Source organism: Natator depressus, chromosome 20 (assembly GCF_965152275.1).
Source record: "Natator depressus isolate rNatDep1 chromosome 20, rNatDep2.hap1, whole genome shotgun sequence".
Taxonomy (NCBI): Eukaryota; Metazoa; Chordata; order Testudines; family Cheloniidae; genus Natator; species Natator depressus.
Window position 1 is genome coordinate 22521955 of NC_134253.1, and position 25592 is coordinate 22547546.

A 25592-nucleotide genomic window follows, 5' to 3' on the forward strand; every position below is an offset into this window, starting at 1 on the left:
AGGGTGGGGAGACAGGCATTGAGGGGGCAGGAACCTCCAGCGGGGCCTCGCCTTGGAGCCTCAGGCAGGGGTGTGTGTGATGGCTGAGCTAGGCCTGCCTGTTCTTTCCTCCAGGGCTGCCCCCTGGGAAGGATGCTCTGATCGGACCCTTGCAGAGGGAGCTGCCAGTGGGGGGGGATGGGGGCTTTGGCACTGCCTCCTGTTGTACCCACTGCCCAGCCCCACAGCACGACCAGGCTCCCCAGCGCCCACCCCTGCCCTGCAGCTGTAGGCAAGTTCCCGACTGCCCCAGGCACGGCCCATGCCTGACGCACTCCCTGCCCCCACAGACATGCAGCTGGTTGGCTAGAGTCGATATATTTTTATGTTAAAGATGCTTTACAGGTAAAATACAAAAATAGGCCCTGGGAGGAGGGGGGGTCTGCCCCTTGTCAGCAGCTCCCAAGGGACTGGGGTTCAGCAGAGGGGTCACAGCTCACTTCCATCACAGCATGGGGGCGGGGGGGGCGCAGGGGCCTTGCTCTCTGGGACTCCAGACCCTGACCACGTCCTGCTCAGCAGGGGGTCACTCCCCACTCCGGGGGCCTGGAGCCCCTTGCAATGGAACCACCCCCTCCAAGTCCCGTGCTTTGCCCACTCCCCTCTGAGCCGGGGCCCAGGCCCAAGCACCAGTGCTGGGCTTAGTGTCGTGGATACAGTAGGTGCCTGAGGGCTGGAGAGTGACTGAAGAAGCTGGGGGCAGGGAGCAATCCTGGGGCTCCCAGCCTGCAGCCTGGGAACAGGGGCAGGACGGGATATAAATATTGCAGCACGTAGAGTTTTACAAACATTGCGTGTCCTCACAACCGCCCTGCGAGGTAGGTCAGTCCGATCCAGAGTGAATGGATAAGACAAGACAGAGAGAGGAGGGACATGCCCAAGGGTGAGAGGTGGAGGCAGGGCTGAGAACAGAACCAGGAGTCCTGGGCTCAAACGGCCCTGGTCTAATCCATAGGGGCCCCCCCACCTCCCAGAGCCAGAGATAGAATCCAGGAGTCCTGATCCAGCCACTCAACCGTGGGGCTTCTTTTAGAGAAGGATCTCAAAAAACTCCAAGCCAGCCCAAGGGGACCCCAGCCATTCAGCATTGTGTGTGTCAGCTCACCCCCCCCCAATGGGTGCAGTGGGGGATTCACTCAGAGTAAGGTGTGAGAGGGACGTGTTAGGCGCATCCACACATGGGGCACTGCGGAGGGGATTGGGAAGGACAGTGTTATGACAGGCTCAGAATGGTGAGCGAAACCCCACAATGGGCTCCGGGGGCAATTAAATCATCACAGAGTGTAAACGCTAGGAGAGATCATTAACCCACCTGCCTGGGTTACGGATGGGACACTAGGGCCAATGCTGGAGCCATGGAGGGAAAGAGGGAGGAGGGCACCCCCCCACCCCCGAATAGGGGGGCGGGGATAATCTCTTTACACAGGAAGTCAGAGCAGCATGAAGCAGGCAAGGGACCCTGGCTGAGCCAGAGGAGGGAGCCCAGATCAGTTGGGAAACCCACCACAAGACCCAGTGGCGTATACAACCTGAAGGGTCTGGTGCACCTGCTCCGGTGGGGAGACAATTCAAACTCTCCCCTCCCCCCCCACCCCGAGAATGGAGAGGAGGGTAGATGGGTGGGAAGGAAAGGTGGGCTGTGAATAGAATAGGCCCCTGACTGGCACAGGGCTGTTGCCTGGCCTGATTGCTCAGTGTGGTTTTTAGCAGGAGGCAGGTGGATTTAACCCTCTGACCACCCCCCAGGGCTGCGATGCTCCAGGGGCAGCAGTAGGGGGTGGGCGCTGCCTGGCTGTCTGAGAGCTAAGGGACACGCCCCATCACATTCACCCGCTGCCCGCAAGCCAGCAGAGACCAGGTGCTTTGAATGTGGGGTGTGAACCACACAGCTAGGGGAGCGCAGGGCTCCAGCCTCAGGAACAGATGCATGACAAGAGACGCCCAGTCATTCCTGAGCGGCTCCCGAAGAATGCTGCTGCACCAGGTGGGGCTGTAGCTGGAGGGGGGACCTTCCCCCCGGCCCACCCTCCCTAAAGGGGGGGAGCAGTCCCAAGAAGCAGGACTGATCCTGAGGCTATTCCACTATGGTAGGTGAGGCATGGCCCCACAAAGAAGCCTTTCTGGCAGCAGGTAAACAGAGGAGGGGTCTCAGGGTGATGGGGCTCAGCTGGGACAGAGCCTGAACACACCAGACAGCTTCTGCCAGCAGGGGACGGGAGCTCCCAGCTACCCCAGCCAGGTCTCTGCCAGCAGGGGGCACTGCAGGTTGTTGATTCCTTTCCCCTGGGTGGGGCAGGGAGGGTAACAGGGGAGCAGGAGGAGGGGATGGGAGCTAGCCACCCCGCCCTCAAGTTAACAGCAGCTCCCAGTCTCACACTGCCTTTGAGGGGAACTAGGGATCTCAACCTTGCTCGGGGCTGCAGAACCACCCGAGGAGCGGTCCGCAGCCCCCCACGCTGCCTGCCCCCGCCAGCCTGGGGAGGAGGAAGGATTAAAGCACGTGAAGGGACAGGGCAGCACAGTACCAACAGAGCAGCAGGGTAGGGAGCTGGAGTGAGCTGAGAATGCCCTCGGGGAGGAGTGGGCAGGCTGGTGCGGGCACTCTGCCATCTGCAGCCTGCCCGGAGCAGCCTCGCTCCCGTTAGTGGTTAGATCAGTGCTGACAGGCAGCGGGGTGGGTGTACCATATAGGTGGGGGGCAGGGGGGAGGGGGCGGCACTCTGCTCGCAAACACCCACACATGGAACACAAACAGCTGGGTTAGTTTAAAGGCACCGGGGTTATTGCCCCGGCAGGAGGCTGCGCCAAGGGACTCCCTGGCAGTGGCCAGGTTACCCTGCTGACTGAAGAGGGGATAGGGGTGCCAGGCCCTGCACCTGCCAGGACACACACCCTGCTCCACCCCAGGGAGCAGTGCAGGAGCTGGGAATCCTGTCCATCTCCTGACCAGCACCCAGAAGAGAAAAGGGGCCCAAAAAGGGGCCCCCTCACTCCCCTGCTGCCCCCCAGGACCAGGGAGGGAGCACCCCCAAGGGCCTGCCCATCCCTGCAGCCTTCCCCAGGGGCACACAATTGCGCAGCTTCTTGCTCCCTAACGCCCAGCAGCTGTCCCCTCTGCCAACACTAGCACTGGGGGTGGGAGGAGAGGAGAAGAGTGAGGCTTTGAGCCCGACTCCCGCGTGGCGCCAGGAAGGGCTGCCTACAGTGAGGTGCACACACGGCCCTGGGTGGAGGGGAGGGGTGAGGAGCCAGAGCTGGAGTGTTTGCCAGAGCGGTGCTGGAGCTGGGCCCGTGGTGTATCCCCTACCCCCTGGTCCACATGAGGGCAGCGGCCCAGCACTCCCTCGCCCAGCCCAAGGGCACAGCAGATCCAGTGTGGGCACAGCAGAGTCCTAGTAGCGCCCAACCTTGGCATCCCCGATGGCGCCCCACACGTCAAAGACGAACTCGTCGGGGAAGGCAAAGTCACCCAGCCGCTCATCCAGCGCCTCAGCGAACTCGTCGGGGTTCTGCTTGTCCTTCCCTAGCTCTACCATGGTGGCAGCTACAGAGAGCAGAGACAGGGGAGGGAGGGTAATGAGGAGCGTTCACTGCCACAACGTTACCTGTGGCTGGACGTGCCAGCCCTAGTGCTATCCCACCACTCACACCAACAGTGCCAATGCTTTGTGCATCACGATAGCACTGCCATGCCCTTGCCAGGAGCACTAGACACCCTGAGCCCCAGCGCCAACGCGCTGCTCTTGCCCACAGCCCTGGCTGACAGGAGCGGCCGAGGAAGCACGGCAGCTGGGAGCCCTGGGAGCCACTAGCCTGTAGAGCCTGAAGGGTTGATTAGCTCTTTCTGGGAAGCAGGGCTGGGCACAGAGCTCACTGCCACTTCCACAGTAACCCCTGAAATGCTGCTCTGTGCCCCCGGGAGAGCCCTGCTCACCTCTCAGAGAGGGGAGACGTCTCTCCTCACACTCAGTGCTGCACATGAGGGATGCAGGCCTCTGGGCCACTAACAGCAGAGCTGGCACTTAACTGCTGGGGAGTGTCCAGCTACTCCAGCCCCAGCCCCTCCAGGCAGGGGCACTGGAGGGAGCAGGGGAGGAGCACTGGCTGTGGGGGGTGCTACTAGCTACTCCAGCCTGGGCCTCTCCCAGCAGGGCGCTCCCAAGCTGCCCAGGAAGGATTCCCATACTGGCGGACCGTGACGCAACCCTTCCCCCAACACCCCGATGCTTTGGGCACCCAGCCCCAGGGTGACTTGGGGCTGCTTGGCAGGAGACTCACCCAGCTCTGTGTCACGGATGCCCATGTAGCTCTCCAGCAGGTCGTCCACCTTCTCAATAGCCCTCTCCTCAAACGCAGACAGCTGGGGGGCAGGAGAGCTGCTGAGCAGGAGACCGAGGCAAAAATATAGCTCCCCCCCAACCCATGGGAAAAGAGGGGCCCTCTAAAGCCTCTTCCAACCCCGCCCATTCTTGGGCAGAGGGGTGTGGGTGTTGGCCGGGGGCCAGGGCTGGGATAGCAGTGGGCTGCGTGTCGGGATTGAGGGGCATCGACAGGGCTGCGGGAGAAGACTGGGAAGCAGGTGCAGTGCAAGGATCGTAGTGGGGGAGAGCGGCCCCACATGGAGGACCTGTCCCCTCCCCACTCTTGGGACAGCTGGGACCACAGCTCCCCTCTCATTCTGCTCTGGCTCCCCACCCGCAGTTCCCTCTGGGCAGAGCCCAAGCGAACACTGAAAGGTTCCCAAGGGCTGTCAGGGGAAGCTCCCAGGGGCTGATACCTACCTGCTCCTCCACGGTGGCAGGCCCCTTGGCCCGCAGCCGCAGGGTCCCTCTGCCAGTGCCCAGCTGGGAGCTACTGTTGTGCTTGCCCCCTGCAGCCCGCTGGCTGATCATATCTGAAACACAGCAAGAAGACGACCCCATGAGACCACGCCGGAGGTGGTGGGGGGGGGCGGGGGGCAGTCAGTATGCTGGCCTCGCAGCCCAGCTCGAGGCACCGGTGCAGCCAAATGGGCAGCCACCCTCCAGCAGGAAATGGGGCCAAGTATCAGACACCACCACCTGGGCACAGCAGGCAGGGTGTGCTTGGGAGGCAGCCAGGGTTGGGGTAGTGTGCGTTGTGCTGATGCCTCAGTCCCAACTCAGAGTGTGGGGAGCCCAGGGCTGGGATAGCTGGGGACTGGGATTGAGGGGCACCAGTGGAGCTGGTGGAGGGAGCCCAGGGCCAGGATGGCCAGGGGCTGGGAGAAGATGCTGCAGGTTGCGATTCAGGCTGGTTGCAGTAACATCCACCCCAGGAAGCTGCAGAGCTGCCTTCCCCTCCCCCCATCTGCCCTGCTGGGTCCCACAGAGTGGGGCTCGGACCCACAAGACTCAACTGCGTCAGTTTGACAACACGGGATGGCAGAGGCACATTGAGATCAGCATGTGGGACCAGGGATGTGCGGGGGTGGGGGAGAGAAGGGACCCCTGGCAGTCACGGCAAGGCAATGGGCGCAGTGCGAGAACCTCTGTTCGACAAGGCAGCGCAGCCCTTGGAGGGTCAGGTCTCCATACTCCACAGCAGAGGGATGTGCTCTTGCTTCGCAGGGGGCTGGGATCCCTGCTTCACAGATAGGAAACCGAGGCATGGGGACAAGAAGCCACAGTGCAAGCCTCATGGAACCCCCAGGCCTTTCTGTCTCCTGGGTGGGTCTAGTTCTTGCCAGCAGCAGTGTGGGATCCCACAAGCTCCTCTTTCCTCCAGTATGTGATCGGTTTCTTCCTGCCCTTGGGCAGCCTGGAATCCCCAGGAAAGCCATGGTGCATCCTGCAGCAGCTCCCACGCCTGCAGGGACCTCTGTTCCAATGCACTTCCGGAGCGGCCAACATTGCCCCGGACAGCGCTGTCCCCTTGAGCTGATACACGGCACTGGTCACTCCGTTTCCTCTCCCCACAAGGGACCGAGCTGCTTCAGCATCATCCCATTAAAACCCTCATGGGGCAGCCAACCCAGCTGTTGTGTTTCTAAAAGAGACTCTCTATTCAGGCCAGTTAGAACAGCAGCTGCCAGGGCCGAGGGGACCTGCAGGCTGCCAAAGGGTTAACAGCCTGTGATGCGCCTCTCCAGCCAGTCTTTACTGTGTGCTGGGGAGATCCAGCCCCACTGATGTTTCCCACAGTCCCACGAAGTAAAAATAATCTGGGAAGATGTCATCAGATCAGCCACTTTCCTGCTTCTGACATACAGGGGAGGGGTCCCCTGAGCCCATTCCCTAAAACGCCCACGCTGGACACAGATGGCAGCAGGAATATGGTATAAATGCCTAGGCACTGGGCTGTGTGTTGCTCAGTCCCTGCCAGAAGGGGCACGGGAGAGCAGTCTGCTGTGCTCCTTTTCCTACCAGCCCCTGGATCCATTGCTTCCTGCTAGCCTTGGTCTCCTCTCTGCCCCTCAATGACATTCCCAAAGCCCAGCTGCTGTGCCAAAGAGGTGCCTCCAAGTGCGAGGGGGGGGGGGGGGGGAGTCTGAGGGCCCCCGCTTTCTTGCTTGTTAGAGCTGTCTGGAGGCGGAGGGCGAAGGCCATGCAGCCAGGGTGCCGGCCATGGGAGCAGAGATCCTGTGTATGGAGCATGGATGCTGGGGCAGGCGCGGGGCAAGAATTATCCAAGAGGGGCTCCACTCGCAGGGTGCAGGAGGTCCCTTCTCATCGTAGGCTCTTCAGAGGCTGCTTCACTTGCAGTTTGTCCTTCACAAATGGGATGAGAGGCCCTGGGTGTGCTGAGCCAGAGGGCGAGGGACGGCAGCTTGGGGAAAAGGAAGATGGGGACACATGCAGCAACATGGCTCCCCCCACCTCACTGCCCCAGCCCAATACAGCAGGCTGTACACACCGCTGTAGGAGCCCCTATTTATTTCTGCATTAAATTCCATGTCATGCTGCCCTCACACTCCTCGTGGCCTGCCCGGGCAAAGCTTTTGGAGGCAGCTGGTGCTTTGCCACTTTTCTACCTCCCCACGCCCTTCGCGCAGGGGCAGAGAGGACATTAAATGCGGAGCAGTGGAAGGCCTGAACTCCTCAGTCCAAACCTCAGCAAAGGCTAGCTCCCGCTACCCAGTTCTCTGCTGCTGTGGCCCACGGCCCAGGAGGAGGACAGCCCGATGAGTCTGCCAAAGTGAGCAGCAGCGAGACTGGTAACTTAGCGTCCTCAATAAACGTCGGCAACGAACGAGCTCCCGCGTCAGGCTGCCTGCAGACTCCGGCAGATGTCCTTGCTATCGGGTAGGCTCGACAACTGTGGCTGTGAAGAAACCCCCCAAGAGACTTTGGTTTGCCCCTCCCCCATGCCCCGTTTAAAAAAAAAAATTTCTGCAGCAGATTGGAGCCCAGACGACTCTGTGGGTGCCCTGCTGCCAGGACGCAAGGCGCGGGGGGAGGCGGGGGGATCTGGTTATTCACCCTCCCATGCCAAGCGAGGGGAGCAAGCTGAGGCAGACGCACCCCTGCTCTAGGGGCTGATGTATCGCTCATTCTGTGTGGAAGACAGAATGCCACGTTCAGTTCTGGCCCAGGGCCTTCATTTTGAAGTCACTTCGTCCCCGTCTCTCCCAGAGGGAAATCTGTAGATCAAGGGAAGGTCTGGCCTCTGTGGCAACTGCACTGTTGGGGATTGTATATTCAGTGCTTTCTCACCGAACATGGCAATAAATGCTCTGCTCTTTAGGCCACTGCTCTCTGCCCTGTGCTTCTCTCCTGTCCCCATCCTCCGCTCTCGGCTTCTCTCCCTCTTCTTCCCCCTGCCCCAGCTCCCAATTCCCATCCTGCCTCCACCACAGAAAGTTGGCGCTGAGACAGAAGTGGCAGTGCTGGCAGTTGCAGATGACACCACCGGGAGACTGGACTGAGGAGTGAGCACTCGCCTGCACCCGGTTAGCCATAGTCTCAGGCTGTCAGCAGAGTCAGCCAGCAGTCACTGCCTGGGTCACATGAGAGCTAGAACCTCCTTTGGGGTTTTGGGGTGATTTTTGAGAGGAGGGAAGCAGACACTATGGACGTGTCCAAGGGTCACAAGTCTCTCAGGAAGGCGAGGTACAGCCTGGGGGCCATATGCAACTTCTCCTAGGACTCTGCCTCCAAGAGCGGATCCCGTGGCCCTGCAGCATGGGGCGTGGATGCCTTAGCACCAGGGACACGAGAGGGTACGGGTTCCCCCGACTGTTTGTAAGGCAGCTAGAACTGCTCTGCCTGGTGCATTGGGGTACATGAGTTTCATGGGGGCACGCACTGCTTGGTTATTTACAGTCCTCGTGCACCTGTTCCCCAGCTCTCTGGCGCTGGCCCTAGCAGCTGCTCCCTGCCCCTCCAAGCACACACTAGCATCGGTCTCTTATGGAAAACGCTGCTTCCCTTCCCACGTTCCAAGGAGAACTCCTTGGAGCAGCAGCGGCCACCACAGCCTGGCAGCGGCTGGGCTGGAGGAGCCATGACACCCCGCCCATTCCCAGTGTGGTTAGCACCGTATGGGCTACGGGAGAGGGAAAGGCTCTGGACTCAGACTCAAATATCCTCCAGCCACATCAACGTGTCTGGGCTGGAGCCGCAATCAGAGGATGGCGTGCCGGGCCGGCACCCCACCCTGCTGCGTGTGTGCCTCATGCACAGACGCCAGGCCAAAGCCCTGAGAGCCAACCCACCACCTGTGGGGAAAGGACGGCGCCAGACACTGCTGCGCAGGCTGCTCTGTGCCCCGGCCAAGTGTGGGCCGTGCAGGCAGACTCCTAGGAGATCACAACCAAGAGACCTCCGGCCCCCATCTACACTAGGACCAGAGATGATGTAAAAAGCGATTGGCCCAGAGCCGGCATAACCCCTTGGGTGCCCACACAGCCACTGTCCCTGCAGCCCCAGGCACTGAGCAGCCCCTGTTCTGCTGGGTGGATGCTGAATGCCATTAAGACCCCTGGGAGGCCTGGCTACCATACACCCGGAGGACAGGGTGACAGGGAGGGGCCATCATCATCACCACCACCACGTTCCTATTCTGCCTCTGGCGTTTAGGGCAGTGACGAAGCTCCTCCACTCCTGCCTGTTTCTGGCAAGTCTTTCAGTGGTTCCCCAGCTGTGCCCCAGGTTTTTCAGCTCGGCTTCCGCAGCTCTTCGCCAGGTTGTTTTCGGGCGGCCTCCTTTTTGCTTGCCTTCAGGTGTCCATCTTATTGCTACTCTGGTGATGGAATCAGTTTCTGTCTGAAGCACATGGCCAATCCATCTCCAACACCTCCTGGCAATGATGGTGCTCAGATCCTCTTGGCTGCACTGTGTCAATAGATCTTGGTTTGAGATTGTTCTGGGTCAAAAAACAGGGAGGATTTTTCCCTTTTGGGGCTATCATTGGCGGGCGCTGTTCATACCCCAGGCTCCATCTATTCAGCGCTTTAACATGGGCTGCGTATGGGCTGGTACCAGCGGCCACTTCTTACCGGTACACTGTACTGGCCCACTTTCACCCCTGCATCTATTCTCCCCCAACATACAGAGAGAATCACTGATCCAGAAGCCATGGGAAGAGGGGTCACTGGCCCCCAGGTCAGCCTGCCTCAGCCCCCCTGCTAGAGCCCTCACAGGGCAGCACTGAGCAAGACCAGCCTGGCCCCAGCACAGAAGCCCAGTTGTTCTGCCTCTGCTAACGGGAACATGGGCTTGGCTCGTAGTGGGGATGGAGCTCCAGGTGTTCCTGGCACTGGCATTTGAGGCTTCCTGTCATCCCCCCACTTCCCCCAAAGCTGGGAGGGGGTGGCTGTGTTAAACTGGGAATGCAGAGACACTCCCCTGCCTTTCCAGGAAAGCTTGGCTCCTTTCAGACAGGGAGGAGTAGTTTGCCTCACATGGGGAGGCTGGGGTTCTGGCCTCTGCCCTAGAGCTCACAGCCAAGAGAAAGAACAGCCTTTCCAGTCATGCACAGCAAAGCAGCGGGCAGGACAGGGCACAGGGCCTGCATGGGAGGGGAGAGCAGGGCATGTCTGCGCCAAGACTCCGGTGCTGGCAAAGCGTGGAGACCAGAGGAGCCGCAGAAGGTCACATGACCAACATAGTCTAATAAGTGCAAGACTGGAATAGCAAGGGCACTGGCAGAGCTGTGGGGGCAGGGGGCCAGGGCTGGAGAAGCAGGGGGTCTGGGTCAAGGGGTACTGGCAGAGCTCTGTGTGAGGATGTTGAGGTGCACCAGCAGGGCTGTGTGTGGGGGGAGCCCAGGGCTGAAGGGAACCTGCAGGGCTAGAGAAGCAGGGAGTCTGTGGGTGGGGGCTGAGGGGCACCTGCAAGGCTGTATGTGGGGGGAAGCCCAGGGCTGGAGAAGCAGGGGGTCTGTGTGTGGGGGGGGCTGAGGGTAGCGGCAGGGATGTGTGTGGGGGGAGCTCAGGGCTGGAGAAGCGGGGGGTGGGGGCTGAGGGTAGCGGCAGGGATGTGTGCAGGGAGAAGGTAGGAGGTGCTGCAAAGAGGATGGAGAAGCGTAGGCACAACCGTGCTGCCCGTACATTAGTCTCACTCAAGAGCATTGAGAGAATTCTCCCCAGTCTCCCCAGCCGGGGCAGGGGGCTGGCCCCTGCCCAGATCACGGGGAAGGTCCTGAGCACTCTCAATGGGGGATAACTGCCACTTAGTCCGGGGAGCTAGAAATAGCCAGCGAGAGAGGTTAAAAGAAGAGGCTGCTCCAGGTTGCCCATAGAGGGGAACAAATGAAGTGAGCTGGCCTAGAGCTCTTCCCCAGAGGCCAGCACTTTCCCTATCAGCAGCTCTCACAGCGTTCCCTCCAGTCCTGTGATCCAGGGCTGGCACAGAGCCCAGCGGGCGGATGCCTCTCCGGTGGGTTTCAACAGGAGGTGGGAACTGAACAGGGCCAGCATAGGATGAACCAGTTCCCCACCTCCCTGCTTCGATCAGAGGACAAGAGGCTGCTTGTGCGTTTGTGCAAGGAGCTGGTGATCTGGGTCCTCGGCAAGAGCACGCGAGCTGGGCCAGGGCCCTGCAGCAGAAAAGAGCTGTCAAGAGCAGTAAGGGGGACATGGCAGGGGTAGAAGGGTGCACCCAGGAGGCCACCTCCGGGAGAAAGACCTGTAACGGACGCCACACGGTCCCTCAGGCCAGGCTGATGGAACGCAGAGCATCCCCGCCCTCACCTAGAATCAAGCATGACCTGCAGACAGGTTGTAACACCCATGTTGGGGTGCACCCACTGCTGCCCTCTGCTGGATGCTATCAGATCTGCCCCGGCCCTCCCAAGTTACGTCTCCCTCTGGCAGCTCCAGAGGTGAAAAGCCAGTCTACTCTTGGCAGCTAGCGGCGCTCTCCCTGCGCTCTAGCTGCCGGCATTCTGAGAGAACAGCATGGAGCTTTTCTTCCCTCACGCCTCGTCCAGAGGGTCCCGTGCGCACTGGAAGGCAGGGCAGGTTATGAGGCTGGATTGAACCGCCAGTGAGTTGTGGGTCCAGGCAGCAGAGCACAGGGCTGGCAGGACCGAGCTTAGCTTAGCTTTCTCACATTTGCTTCGCCAAAGCAGAGCCAGCAAGCATCGGCACCTGGTCTCTCTCCAGCACAGCCGAGCAGAGGAGCCTAACGTTTGCGCGCACAGCCAGTGCCACGGAGCTGTCACTAATTAGCATGGAAGGAACTGCAGGGAATGAGCAGGGGCACGGATGCTGGCGTGAGGGCTCCCGAAGTGCCAGAGATGAACAGATGCAGCTGGTACCCGGTAGAAGGAGGGGAGAAGAAAGTTGCCAGATTCCAGAAACCAGGGACGTGTATGTGGGCTGAGAAGTATAAGCCAAGGAGGAAATAAAGTGGAAAATGATCTTCCTTCCCAGATCAGAGTGAGTCACTCAAGGAGGAAGGCATTCGTAGTGGCAGGCTGACCTCGTGGATGAATGAACTGAGACACCAGCAGCAGGGAAAGTGATGTGACTGGGAGCTAGGACTCCTGGGTTCTATCCCTTGCTCAGGGAGGGAGCGCCACCTAGTGGTTAAGGTTGGCAAACCAGGACTCCTGGGTTCTACTTCCACACTGCCGCTGCCTCGGTGTGATCTGGGGCAACGTGAGGGTAGCAACAATGACCCAGCCCAGGGCTTTGTGCAGCATTTGAAGAGCACCTGGAGAGCCTCAGTCTGAAGGTGCTACCAACAGCCGAGGAATCCGGATTCAAGGACTCTCGGAGAAGGCGGCACAGACAGAGGGTGAGGTCGCACTGTGATCAGAGGGAGTCTGCCCGGAACAGAGCTGACAGGGCTGGAATCCCCATCCCTGGGGTACGTTTGGGAGCCACTGACAAGGCCAGCACTGGATAACATGCACTGGGGCTGCAACAGTCCAGCCTGGAACCAAGTTGTCTCCCCCTGGCCTTCAGCACCATCCTGGGGACCTAGCTTTCCCGCAGGCTTCACTCAAAGCCTTGTGCTTTGAGGGATCAGTAGGGAGAGAGCCTTCACCTTGCCAGCTGCTGGGGTTGAAACAGGCCTGTCTGCTTAGTGAAATTTAGGACAGTGAGTACAGACTCCTTTCCTCAGGCCACCATAGAGATGGGGGGGAGTGGGGAGGGAGTGAAGAGAAAGAGGGTGCAGATCTGCAAGGCAGAGTCAGCCCCTCCCACTTGTCCTGTGAGCAGCCTCCTCTCATCACTGAGTACATAGAGGGTTATTCACAGATACCCTGGCAGGGCCACCTACCCCCAAGTCCAAGCAGAAAGGGGTCAGCTTTACAGGCTGGCTGCCTGAAGGCCCACGTGCAGGCTCAGTAGCTACAGGAATCTCCAGATCCCATCTGCCTTGCATGGCAGAAGCCTCTTTTTCCCTCTTGCAATATGAGGAAGGGTTCCCTGCAGTAACGTGGCTGGTGAAGCCCTACCCTGAAATTAAGCAACAGAACTGATCCACCTCTCAACCAACCCTGTGCACAGGCCATATGGCTAAGAGCTGCAGTGAGGTTACAGTGCCACCTGCTGGCCACCACGCCACACGACACGTCACTCAAACCTCAAGCAGCAAGTCTCACCCTTTTTTGGCTCAGGACCCATTTGTAAATGTCGATGGGCCTGTTGTGACCCAGCACATTGGCTGGGGTGGCCCTGAAGGAGGTTGCAGAGCCACCTTGCACTCACCTTGCAGCAGCAGCTCGAGGGAGGCAAGCCCAGCCAGACCCATGGGACCAGAGCCACCGTGCGGCCCTCTGAAACATTCTGGCGACGCACAGATTGGAAAACCCTGATGCAAAGCCCCTCCCCATCTCCCATTTAATGGCCGAGTAGGACAGAAGGTAATGGCCCTTAGTGCCCACAACAGCCAGCAGGGTTTGGGCCTTTGGGCTATGATGAAAGGCGCTCTCAGATAAGCACCCAATGCGACTCCTCACTGAAGGAGGAAGGACAGAACGTACAAAACAAAGCCCAGTGTGTTCTGTGCTGGACTAATTGCCTTGGAGGCTGAAGGTCTCAACAGGGCCAATGGCAAACATACCACGCCCTGCTGCCGGGCCTCCCCCCCGCACAGGAGCGGGCCCGTCTAGAGAGATGGGGGAGCTCAGTCTCTGTGGCGTGCTTGGTCCTTTCTGCTTTGGCTGCCAACAAGGGGAGCCAGTTACTTAGCCATGAGCCAGGGACACCTGCCCTACTAGGACCTGGACTGAGACCTACCGTGTTCGTTTTACACGTCGGGTGGAACCAACTTGTTACAGGCCCCATGCTCCAACTGTCCTGAGCCTGCCAGTGGCCACCCCGCCTCATCTGCCCAGTGCAGTCTGTGGGGCTCACTCACCGAATGCCTTCCGGGGCTCTGTAAGCTTCAGCGTGAAGGTGCGGCCTTTGGGCAGGTCCTTGAGCATCTTGGCAACCTCGTAGTGCCGGCAGCCGATGAGGCTCTGCCCGTTGATGGACTCGATCATGTCGCCCACATTGATGACCTGGATCCGATCTATGACGCTCCCTTCCTTGATCCTCTACAAGCAAGAGAGAGGCTGGTTGGCTCACAGCACAGATGGCAGGTCCTGGGGCAGTTTTCTCCCCACAGCTTCCAGGAGGGCAAGATGCACTTGGACAAGAGAGAGTGTGAACAGCAGCACTTTCTCTGCTCTACTGCCGTTCAGCACAGGGACGCGCACAGCCCTTTGTATTCAACAAAGCTGTCCAGAACCCCGTAAGACAGGTCAATTGAGACTGAAGCACAGAGACATCTCCAGGGTCACAGAGCGAGTCAGCAGCAGAGCAGGGAACAGAACCCAGGAACCCTGGCTCCCATCAGGCCACAGGGCCTTCCCTTTGTAGTTAGTCTCACGCACAAGGACAAGCTTGGTCCTTCCTTAGCACATTAATGGTGACTTATGTACAAGGGATCATGATTTGATCACATTTATAAAATACAAACAGAATGAAATCCAGACCAGTGATATAAATACTCGGTGCTTTAGAAGGGCCAGTTTCCCAAAGCGGAAAACAATTATGAGCCACATTAGCTGAGAGGAAGACTGGGTTTAAGAACATTACCCGATGGCCATAAAGCCACAATTGAGGAAGAAGACTGTATTGGTTACAAAATGACCTGGTTTAGTGGGGAAGTGAAGACAGCTATAAAAAAATAAAGAAATAATGTAACAAATGGAAGAAAGGAGAAAAGAAAGGGAATATAAGTCAGAAGTTAGGAACTGTAGAAAACTGAAAATGGAAGCAAAGAGTCAAGGAGAATCTATCGCCAGCAGAGTTAAGGACAATAAGAAGGAGGTTTTTTTAGTATATTAGGAACAAAAATAATGCTAACAATATTGGTCTATTACTAGATGGAAATGAGAGAATCATCAATAGTAAAGGTTTCAGAGTAACAGCCATGTTAGTCTGTATTCGCAAAAAGAAAAGGAGTACTTGAAAGGAGGAAATATAATTAATACCAATTAACATGGGTTTATGGAAAATAGATCCTGTCAAACTATCTTGATTTGTTTTTTAAATGAGATTACAAGTTGGTCAATAAAGGTAATAGTGTTGACATAATATACTGAGATGTCTAAGGTATTTGACTTGGTACCGCATGCCATTTTGATTTAAAAACTAGAATTACAAAATTAATATGGTACACTTTAAATGGACTAAAAGCTGGTTAATTGATAGGTCTCAAAAAGTAAGTGTAAATGGGGAATCATCATCGAACAGGTGTGTTCCTAGTTTGTCGCACAGGGATCAGTTCTTGCCCCATATTGTTTAACGTTTTTATTAGTGACCTGGAAGAAAACAAAATCATCACTGACAAAGTTTGCAGAGGACACAAAAAAAATGAGGAATGGCAAATAACGAAGAGGAGAGGTCATTAGAACAGAGTGATCTGGATCGTTTGGTAAACTGGGCTCAAGCAAGCACTGTGTGTTTTAATGTGTCTCAATGTATACATCTAGGAACAACAAAAACAAAAAATGTAGGCCATACTTACACAACAGGGGACTCTATCCTAGGAAACAGTGACTCTGAAAAGATTTGGGGGTCAAGGTGGATAATTAACTAAACATGATCACCCAGTGCAAAATTGTGGCCAAAAGGGCTAATGCCATCCTGCAGTGCATAAACAAGGGAATCCTGAGGAGCACCAGAGAGGTTATTTTACCTCTGTATTTAGCACTGGTGTGACCCCCGCTGGAATCCTGGGTCCATCTCCAGGATTCAAGAAGGATGTTGAAAAATTGGAGAGGGGTCAGGGAAGGGCCGCAACAAGGATTAGAAAACCTGCCTTATAGCGACAGACTCAAGGAGCTCAATCTATTTGCTTAACAAAGATACGCTTAATGGGTGACTCGATTACAGTCTGTAAATTACCTACATGTGGACAAATAATTTGATCATGGACTCTTCAGTGTAGCAGTGAAAGGTCTAACATGACCCAATAGCTGGAAGTTGAAGCTAGACAAATTCAGACTGGAAATAAAGGTTAAATTTTTAACAGTGAGGGCATTTAACCATAGGAACAATTTACTAAGGTTCCTGGTGGATGCTCCATCACTGAACATTTTTAAGTCGATACTGGACGGTTCTTCAAAAGATCTGCTCTGGGGATTATTTCGGGGCAGTTCTCTGGGCAGTGTTTTACAGGAGGACAGACTAGATCACAATGCTCCCTTCTGGCCTTGGAATCTATGAATCATACATCCTTTCACAAGGGCCTAGAAACCCAACGCCTCCCACTAACCAAATGGCACCATGAGACAAAAGACCATGGCATTAGGAGGCATGATGATTGACAGTCCTGGTTTTACCAGCTGGAGTTGCTGCAGAATCTACACATCTTGTGCATTAATTCAATAATATTTAATTAGGCTCCCTTGTACCTCTACCCAGAGCACTTGAGACTGTCTCTATAAACGAGTCACTTCAGCCACTGCTGTAATGCAGCCAACTATTGGGTAACAGCCATACTGCACCACTGCAGTGATTTAGACTCTGGAATTGAAGCTTCTTAGGGAAGGTCATTAGCTGAGAATTAGCGAATGCACCACAGTACCAGGGGATCTTTTGTAAGATTCCAAAGAGGATTTGTGCTCTAATACCACAAGCCTGCTCTGTTGGCAGGGCTCTATTCTTTCCATCGGATCCACTAGTTTGGGCCTCTCTCATTTACTTGGAGGTTAGAGTCTGATCAGGGATGTCACTATCACTGTGCTATGGGGGCACAAAGGGGTCTCTTCACCTCTGAGGGAACTGCTGCAGCTCCTAGCACCTGGGAAAACCATCTGGGACACAGAGCATGTGAGAAAGTGACAAGGCAGGAGAAAGGACTGGGGCAGCCTCAGGTTAGGAAGGGATGGGTGCACTGATTCCCTAGCTCCTTCAGAGAATGACTCCAAGTGAGGTTCGGGTCAGAGCAGGGGATGGGAAGCAGGAAGAGCTGTAAGCTGAGTAAAAAGAGGCCGTTAGGGGCCAAAAGCATCCTTTAAAAATTGGAAGTTAAATCCTACTGAAGAAAACAGAAAGAAAAACTATCAAGTAAAGTGTAAAAGTATAATTAAGCAGGCCAAAAATGAATTTGAAGAGCAACTAGCAAAAGACACAAAAACTAACAGCAAAAATTGTTTTAAGTACAGCAGAAGCAGGAAGCCTGCCAAACAATCAGTGGGGCCACTGGACGATCAAGGTGCTAAAGGAGCAGTCAAAGAAGACAAAGCCATTGCAGAGAAGCTAAATGAATTCTTTGCATCAGTCTTCACTGCAGAGAACGTCAGGGAGATTCCCACTCCTGAACCATTCTTTTTAGGGGACACATCTGAGGACCTGTTCCAGACTGAGGTGTCAATAGAAGAGCTATTGGAACAAATAAATAAAACAAACAGCAGTAAGTCACCAAGACCAGATGGGATTCATCGAGGAGTTCTAAAGGAACTCAAATATGAAATGGCAGAACTAACTAACTGTGGTATATAACCTGCCACTTAAATCAGCCTCTGGACCAGATATTTGGAGGACAGCTAATGAGACATCCATTTTTTTAAAAAGCTTCAGCGATGATCCTAGCAATTACAGGCCAGTAAGCCTGACTCTACTACCAGGCAAACTGGTCGAAAACAGGGTAAAGAAAAGAATGATCAGACACACAGATGAACACGATATGTGAGGGAACAGTCAACGTGGCTTTTTTAAAGGAAAATCATGCCTCGCCATTCTATCAGAATTCTTTGAGGCAGTCAATAAGCATGTGGACCACAGTGATCCAGTTGATATAGTACAGTTGGTCTTTTAGAAAGCCTTTGACAAGGGTTCTTAAGCAAAGTAAGTAGCCATGAGATAAGAGGGAAGGTCCTCTCATGGATCATTAACTGGTTAAAAGATAGGAAACAAAGGGTAGAAATAAATGGTCATTTTTCATAATGGAGAAGGGGGACCCTGCTATTTACCTAAGGATTTGTACCATTCAACATTCATAAATGATCTGGAAAACGGATTGACCAGTAAGGTGGCAAAATTTGCAGATGATACAAAATAACTATCTTGAGTAAAGTCCAAAGCTTACTGCAAAGAGTTACAAAGGGATCTCACAAAACTGGGTGATTGGGTAATAAAATGGCAGATGAAATTCAATGTTGATAAATGCAAAGTAATGCACATTGCAAAACATAATTCCAACTATACATACAAAATGATGGGGTCTAAATTAGCCGTTACCACGCAAGAAAGATCTTGGCGTCATCGTGGATAGTTCTCTGAAAACATCTGCTCAATGTGCAGCGGCAGTCAAAAAAGCTAAAAAGAATGTTAGGAGCCATTAGGAAAGGGACAGAAAATAAGACAGGAAATAACATAATGCAACTATATAAATCCACAGTACGTCCACACCTTGAATACTTGGTGCATTTCTGGTTGCCCCATCTCGAAGAAGATATATTAGAATTGGGAAAGGTACAGAGAAGGGCAACAAAAATTATTTAGGGGGATAGCGAGCTTCCATATGAGGAGAGATTAAAAAGACTGGGACTGTTCAGAAAAGAGACGACTAAGGGAGGATATGACAGAGGTCTATAAAATCATGACCAGTGGAGAAACTGAATTGGGAAGTGTTATTTAGCTCTTCTCATAACACAAGAACTAGGTGTCACTCAATGACATTAACATGCAACTTGTTTAAAACAAAATTAACACACAGTCAACCTGTGAAACTCGTTGCCAGTGGATGCTGTGAAGGCCAAAACTATACAGCGTTCAAAAAAAGAACTAGATCAGTTCATGGAGGATAGGTCCATCTATAGCTATTAGCCAAGATGGTCAGGAATGCAACCCCATGCTCTGGGTGTCCCTAAATCTCTGACTGCCAGAAGCTGGGACTGGACGATGGGATGGATCACTTGAAATTGCCCCATTCTGTTTGTTCCCTCTGAAGCATCTGGCACCAGCCACAGTTGGAAGACAGGATACTGGGCTAGATGGACCAGTGGTCTGGTCCAGTATGACTGTTCACATGGCTCAGAGTTTCTGGGACTAGGAGCGCCATGTGATCAGGTTTGCTGCTGAGGTTTCTATTCTCCCAGAAAGACCCACAGCATCGCTGGTGCTCGGGGGCTCACACTGCAGCTCTCTGGGGATGGAGAGACAGATAGGAAGGGAAGGAGCAAGACAAGACGCCACAGTGTGTGTCTGGGAGGATCACCCCTCCTCTCAGACTATGCACCCCACCCACAGTCCAATCAGCCAGTGACAGGGCCTCCTGGGCACTAGGATGGTGTGAGCAGAGGTCAGTCATCTGTACCTTAATGAACGCATAGCCGGCTCCATTGTCAGTGATGGTCAGGCCCAGGGCCTCCTCGGACTTGAAGACCTCCACCTCCTTCCTCTGGCCCTTCGTGTGTGCAAAGATGAAGTCCTCCAGACCGATCTGGCCACCCAACAGCTTGTCCATGTCCACTTTGTGGGTGTTTAAGGTGCAGAACATCACCTGGGAGGCGGGAAGAGAGATACAGAGTGAGGAACTCTGGGGACCATAGCTTCCCCCACTGCCCACTCAGCATCTCTGCTGGGAAGGCCCCATATCCCCAAGGTTATGTCAGGATTCTAGCACCAGCCCCACTGGGCTCAACCCAATTGGGCAGAGACCTCAGAGTGCATATAGCCACTGAGCCCAGAGTCATTGACCTGCAAAAAGCCAAGGGCACAGCACAGCCTGACACAGGGTGCTGGCCCACGAAGCCAGAGAAGGCACCAACGCAGAGGGCCCACCCCACTGACTGGCTAGACACTGCCAGGCTGCAGGGCATCCTCTTTGAGCTCCCCACCCTGCAGCCTGGGTGCTCAGCACCTACCTCAGCTGGTGGGATCTTGAAAGCCTCTGCAATTTTGCTGTACAGCTCCTTGACATTGGTGAAGCCCTCGATCCTGCCAGTGGGGCTGCCATGGGCCAGCTGAGTGTGGAACACCAGTCGAGGGCGGAGGCTGGCAGGAGGCGGCGGCAGGCCGGGCTGCAGGGCTGCCACACTGCCACCACTGCCCACCTCCACCCCACCCAAGCTGCCACGAATGGGTTCAGCCTCCTCATTCTCCACCAGCGGAGGGGCCTTCTTCCGGCGGCCTAGTCCAAGCGGCATGAGGGAGGAGTGGCCAGACAGCAGGGAGTTTCTGTCACCCACAGGAGAGACCTGTAGGAAGCAAAGGGAAAAGATGGCAGGAAATCGGCACTGGAATCAACAACAAAAACCTAGGAGTACTGGCTGACAGGGTGTCAGGGAATGGGACATGCAGCATTCCTCCTCTAGGGCATCAGCTCCAATCCAGCCCCAGATCAGGGAGCCTGAAAGGTAGGGGAGTCACACTTGTGGCGTGACAAGGCTTGTTTCAATTCTGTTTCATCTGCACGGCTTTAGCCACTTTTAAAATTAACCAGAATAATGTAAAAAGAGGAGTGACAGCTTTGGAAGCTCCCTGCCCCTTGCCTACCTCCCGCAAAACCTACTGTACAGCCCCAGACCAGTGCTCTCCTGGTGGGAGCCAGCAGTCAAGTGGCAGCTCCTGCCAGACCCCCATGCACAGCTCTAAGTTATGGAGAGAGAAGAAGCCATAGGTATTTCTAGCCTGCTTTGAAAACACATTCAGTACAAAGCTGTCTAATGAGCAAGCATCAAGTGATCTCATGGCTTAGCAGTGGCCCTGCATCTCCATTCCACTAGCCAACACAGGGGAAGCAGCATTTCTGATACCAGTGGTGCTGGGCTGTTCACACGATTCCTAGTGCTGCAGTGCATGTGGGGTATGGGCAGAGAATGAAAAGTATAAACCCCGGAGTCCTGCTCCTCAGGGCTGAGCTGCTGGGGAGGCAGAAAACACCCACTGGGCCTGACCCCAAGTAATGATTTAAAAATAAAAAATAAAAATCAGTGTAGTTGCCACCTGGAAACAAAGTAAAACCCCCAGGCCCTGCTGGCAAGCAGAGACGACAGAGTACTGCAGAGAGCAAACCACAGGGAAATGCCAGCCCAACTGCCTCCCAGACAAAGAAAAATCCATGTCAGGCCCACAGAGCTTTCCTTGCTGCCACAGCAGGACATGCATACTGACCCTTACACTCCAAGGACACTCCCAGGGGAAGTGGGATTCCACAGGGGCTCAGCAGGATTGAGGATCCTGGTGCTGCTGGCTAGGAATGCCCTGACCCCTGAAGCAAGTACATGGAGGAGGAAGGGGAGGCCTCGGCGGGAGTCCTTCCAGACCCGGAGCCTCCAACGTCTCTGTTCTGGAATGAGGGTGGAGCGCACCCTGGCAGGCTGATTCAGAGCAGAGAAACCAGCTACTGGGCGTTCCTCAGAGGGTGTAATGGCAGAGGAACTCAGCCAAGCCTGTCAGTGATTACTCCATGTCAGGAACCTGCTCAGTCCAATGGATCCCAGCACCACCCAGGGCAGAAAGATGCCTCCAGAGCTACCACCCACCATCCCCCTCACCCAGCCCAGAACCCACAGCTCCTAACAGCACTCCCCAAGAGAGGATTCAGCTCATGCTGCAGAATTTCTCTACATCCATGTTCTCCCCCTAGCTGCCCAGCTCACTCAGGATCCTCCTTATACCCTATTCTGTGCCCACATCGGTCTTTCCCCTACTTCCTCCCTTCCCTGTCTCCTCCTCTTCCTTATGCTTACTAGTTTCACCTCCAGCTCTTTGCTTCCTGTCTCACTGTGTCTATCACTCTCACAGAGCCAGAACTTACCCTAGCCCTCTTTGCCCATTTTAAATCCTAGTTTCCTGGGACATGGTGCTTCACTTCCTGGTGCTAAACAGCCATTTAGCACCACACCTGTTTGGGGATCTTGGGACCCAGCTGAGACCTCCTGCTCAGACAGACTCAGACTCAGCACTGAATGCCTGTCTTATTATGGCCAGGCCTACCATAACTAACTCATTCAAACTATTCTAAAGAGCAACAAACAAAAAATGCAGGAGGCCAAGTTCTTACAGGACCCAAGTGGCCAGATAAATTGACCCCCTATTTTAAAGTTTCAACTTCAGAGTATTACTCACTTAAATCAATTTAGGGCTACTACCTCTTTATGCCTAACTTTTGCACCTGCCAGAACTGGCAGATCACTTATTTGTCTGACACACAACCAACAGTTGTGGAGCAGACAGGATAACACCGCCAGTATCTGCTCTACAACTTCCTTGTACAGCTATTCACAGTCCTGTCTTTGCATTTAGGGAGGAACTAGAGTTCCGTTTGCAGCTATCCTGCCCAGCTTTTGAAATGCTAATACCATAAAGACATTATATAGACACTTGTTTTGTTTGTGTGCATATGGACCGAGCAGCTGAACAACTGTTATGCTCCACCACAGAAGTGGCTGCATTTTCAGCAGAGGCTGAAACTATTCCCTTCTAGATTGCAGAGCATTTGCTAAGTAAATACAGAATGACTAACGAGCATTTGGAACTTTAGGGCAAAGTTGTTAGGAAAAAAAAAAGATTCACAATTCAGATGAATAAGGAAATTTGATGGCTGGAAATGCTCAGGGGGCTTTCCCCAGCTGCTGGGTCTGGGGCCATCTGCTGCCAAGTGGAAGGAGATAACAAATGGTGCTGCCCATTAAAGTGGCAGCAGTTTCCTGCCCCAGGAACTTGTGACTAGTGACCCCTCTGTGGTGACAGAGCTGGGTGGGGGGCCTAGAGGCATCAGACGGGATAAAAAATAAGGATTCTCAAATTGCCCAGTAAAAGTAGGGCACCGTGTGCATGTTTGTATGTCCTGACTGATCTTGTGGCTAAAACACAGACATGGGACTCAGGAGATCTCAGTTCAGATGCCCAGTTCCAGCCTAACTCACTAACATGCTGGGCAAGTCACTTTCCCCTCACATACATCCCCACAAAAGGTACCTCAGTTTTCCCTTTTGAAATTGGAGAGCAATACTTCCCTACTTCTCAAGTGAGGCTTAATTCAGCACCACCTGGCAATTCGGGAATTTGAAGGGCAAAATGACACATGGATGGTTTTGTTCACGGCCATAGAGGGAATTCTATGCATTCAGTGACTGGGCTCTGGCTGCTCAATCATGCATATCGAACTTCTACTAATCTCTTCCCACCCCCCCACCCCTGCTAAACTGCAAGTGCTGCAAACACCAGCAGTCCCTAGTACCTTTCTGTGGCAGAGAGAGAAAACTAATCCCCAGCCTGGCTGACAAGAGATTATAACATGATCCGCCAGAGCTAGAACAGCAGATACAGGGAAGGAGCAGCACGCGCTGCCCTCAGTGAACACACCTACCCAAGCATTCCCCACCATTCTCTGGGAGCCCGAATGACCATGGAGTGGGATTTGATCTGGGGGATAATTAATTCAGTGGTTTACCACCTGTAGTAGAAAGGCTGCTGTGTTTTTCCCTGACTCCTCAGACAGTAGAGGTTGTTGAACTCATTTGAGGGATGATCAACACGAGGAATGATTATTTCTTTTGTTTTGTAGCATTTGTAGTCTTCACTGTGTTGCCCTCATGCCCCATGTCACACTCAGAGGAGAAACAAACACCTAAAAGGGTGATGTTAGTTCCCGTTGCTGCACTATGCACCAGACACTCCTCTGCAAACCTCTCACCACCTGCCTTCGTTAGACAGGAAAAGGTAAGGGGAGGAACAGGCTAAAAGATACTAAATAGACAAGCAAACATGGGGAATCTCCAGTAAATTTTGCACAGCAAACTTTGAACTTAAGTCAGAACCTTTTGATCTTTCACACGGGGGGGGTGTGGAGAAGAACCTAAACCAAACCCAAGCCTAATTTACAGGGTGCTGCCCCCCGTTCTGCATGGGCATTTGGAGATTCCACACTGCCCATCTCTATATTAGAACCTCTGATCAGCAGAATTCAAAGTGCTTCAGACATACATCAATTAATCCCCACTCACCCCACCAGGCTCCCGAGTCTCTTTACCCATATTTTCCAAATAGGGAAACTGAGTACAAACAAGACTTCCTGGTCACACAGGGAGTTGATGATGATACTGTGAATATAACCAGGAACCTGGCACCCAGTTTCCTGCTTTAACTTTTGTCCCTGGTCTCCAAGTACAGCCCAGCACCTCAAACATCCATTGTATCCTGCACAAGTCTGCAGGGCTGGGACCCCTATGCATTTGCACAAAGGGGGGAGGGGGGAGCTCTGTATGGTGGTTACAGGAGGGTACTGAGAGCCAGGACTCCTGGGTACTATTCCCACTACTTCATAGCCTTCAGTGAATCCCACACGTACTGTGAGCCTCTGCCCCTCCCCGGCATAAACCCCACAGGGGGCACCCCCATCCTTCCGTGCCACCAATGCCCCCCCTTAAGGACACAGCAACGGCACCCCCCCCACACCTCTCGCACAGCGCTTGAGCCCCCTCAAACACACTCCAGCTGGAACCCCATTCCCAGCAACAGCATCCCCTTCCCAAAGCTGGAGCCAGGGGACCTCCCCATCCCCCTCCAAGCTGAGGCCACCCGTCTCAGAGCTGGACCCCCCCCGCTCCCATCCTCCCCTCAGAGCTGGACCCCCCCCCGCTCCCATCCTCCCCTCAGAGCTGGACCCCCCTCGCTCCCATCCCCCCACCCTCGGGCACCTCCCCCCGTCCATCCCCGCTCAGAGCTAGACCCCCCCACCCCGCTCCCATCCCCCCCTCAGAGCTGGACCCCACCCCCGCGACTCACCCCGTCCGCCTCCCCACAGAGCCGGTCCCGACCCTCCTCCAAACTCCGGCCGGGCGCAGCCGGGGCCTGTCGCTCGGGGAGGGAGGGAAGGCGGGAGCATCGCCGAGCCCATTAGCCAATCACAGCACACCGCGCAGACCCGCTGGCCAATCACAGCTCGCTCTGCGGAACGGGGAGGGGAGCTGGGCGGGCAGGTTCCGGATCCACGGTGCAATGGAAGCTTCCAATCCAAACAGCAGGGGAGAGACCACCCAGAAGCCCTAGGGAGAGTGGGAGATACCATTCAGAGGTGGAATAGCGAGATACTATTGAAGAAGGATCCCATGAAGTGAGCTGTAGCTCACGAAAGCTTATGCTCCAATCAATTGGTTAGTCTCTAAGGTGCCCCAAGTCCTCCTGTTCTTTTTGCGGATACAGACTCACAGGGCTGCTACTCTGAAACCTGAAGAAGGAGGGGAGCTGGCAGCAAATGCCTCCTAACCATTTCTGCCCCAGCAGCTTCCCCTGGCCAAACACAAGCAAGAAGGTCGAAACTAGCCAAGCAGAAATTAGCAGGCAAAGGTATTGGCGGACTACCTGTACCAGGTGCTTTGTCCCCTCCTATCCCCAAAATGACCAGAGTCCACAGCCTAGCATGCTGACCAATACTGTCTCTTTGCTTCCTTGTTTGCAGTGTTGTAGCCATGTTGGCCCCAGAATGGGAGCGACAAGGTGGGTGAAGTAATATTTTTACTGGACCAACTTCTGTTGGAAGAAACAAGCTTTCAAGTTTACACAGAGCTCTTACTTCAGGTCACTGCTTCCCTGTACTTTTGCCTGTCTGTATCCATCTATCTGATTTTTGGCACTTTGGGGGCAGGGACTGAGTGTTCAGAGGCTGTACAGCATATAGTACAATGGGGTCCTG

At 54.6% G+C, this 25592-nt stretch overlaps 1 protein-coding gene across 1 annotated transcript; it reads right to left on the minus strand.

Annotated features, from left to right (window-relative positions):
- Window positions 1-432: 432 nt before the first annotated feature.
- GIPC1 (GIPC PDZ domain containing family member 1) lies at window positions 433-24806 on the minus strand. The gene is made up of 7 exons (XM_074935659.1): window positions 24686-24806; window positions 19819-20151; window positions 19269-19454; window positions 13815-13995; window positions 4821-4933; window positions 4318-4399; window positions 433-3583 (listed from the first exon to the last, which is right to left on the minus strand). The coding sequence occupies exons 2-7, from the start codon at window positions 20098-20100 to the stop codon at window positions 3432-3434; spliced, it is 996 nt and encodes a 331-aa protein (XP_074791760.1). The 5' UTR covers window positions 20101-20151; window positions 24686-24806; the 3' UTR covers window positions 433-3431.
- Window positions 24807-25592: the final 786 nt, after the last annotated feature.

What these genes read in the sequence shown, in the direction of transcription:
- GIPC1 (XM_074935659.1), bottom strand. Translation starts at nt 20,100, where the DNA reads ATGCCGCTTGGACTAGGCCGCCGGAAGAAGGCCCCTCCGCTGGTGGAG. An exon ending in TCAAGATCCCACCAGCTGAG is followed by an intron (nt 19,455 to 19,818) that starts GTAGGTGCTGAG and finishes CCCGCCTCCCAG; the next exon opens with GTGATGTTCTGCACCTTAAA. An exon ending in CTGCCACCGTGGAGGAGCAG is followed by an intron (nt 4,400 to 4,820) that starts GTAGGTATCAGC and finishes CCTGCCCCCCAG; the next exon opens with CTGTCTGCGTTTGAGGAGAG.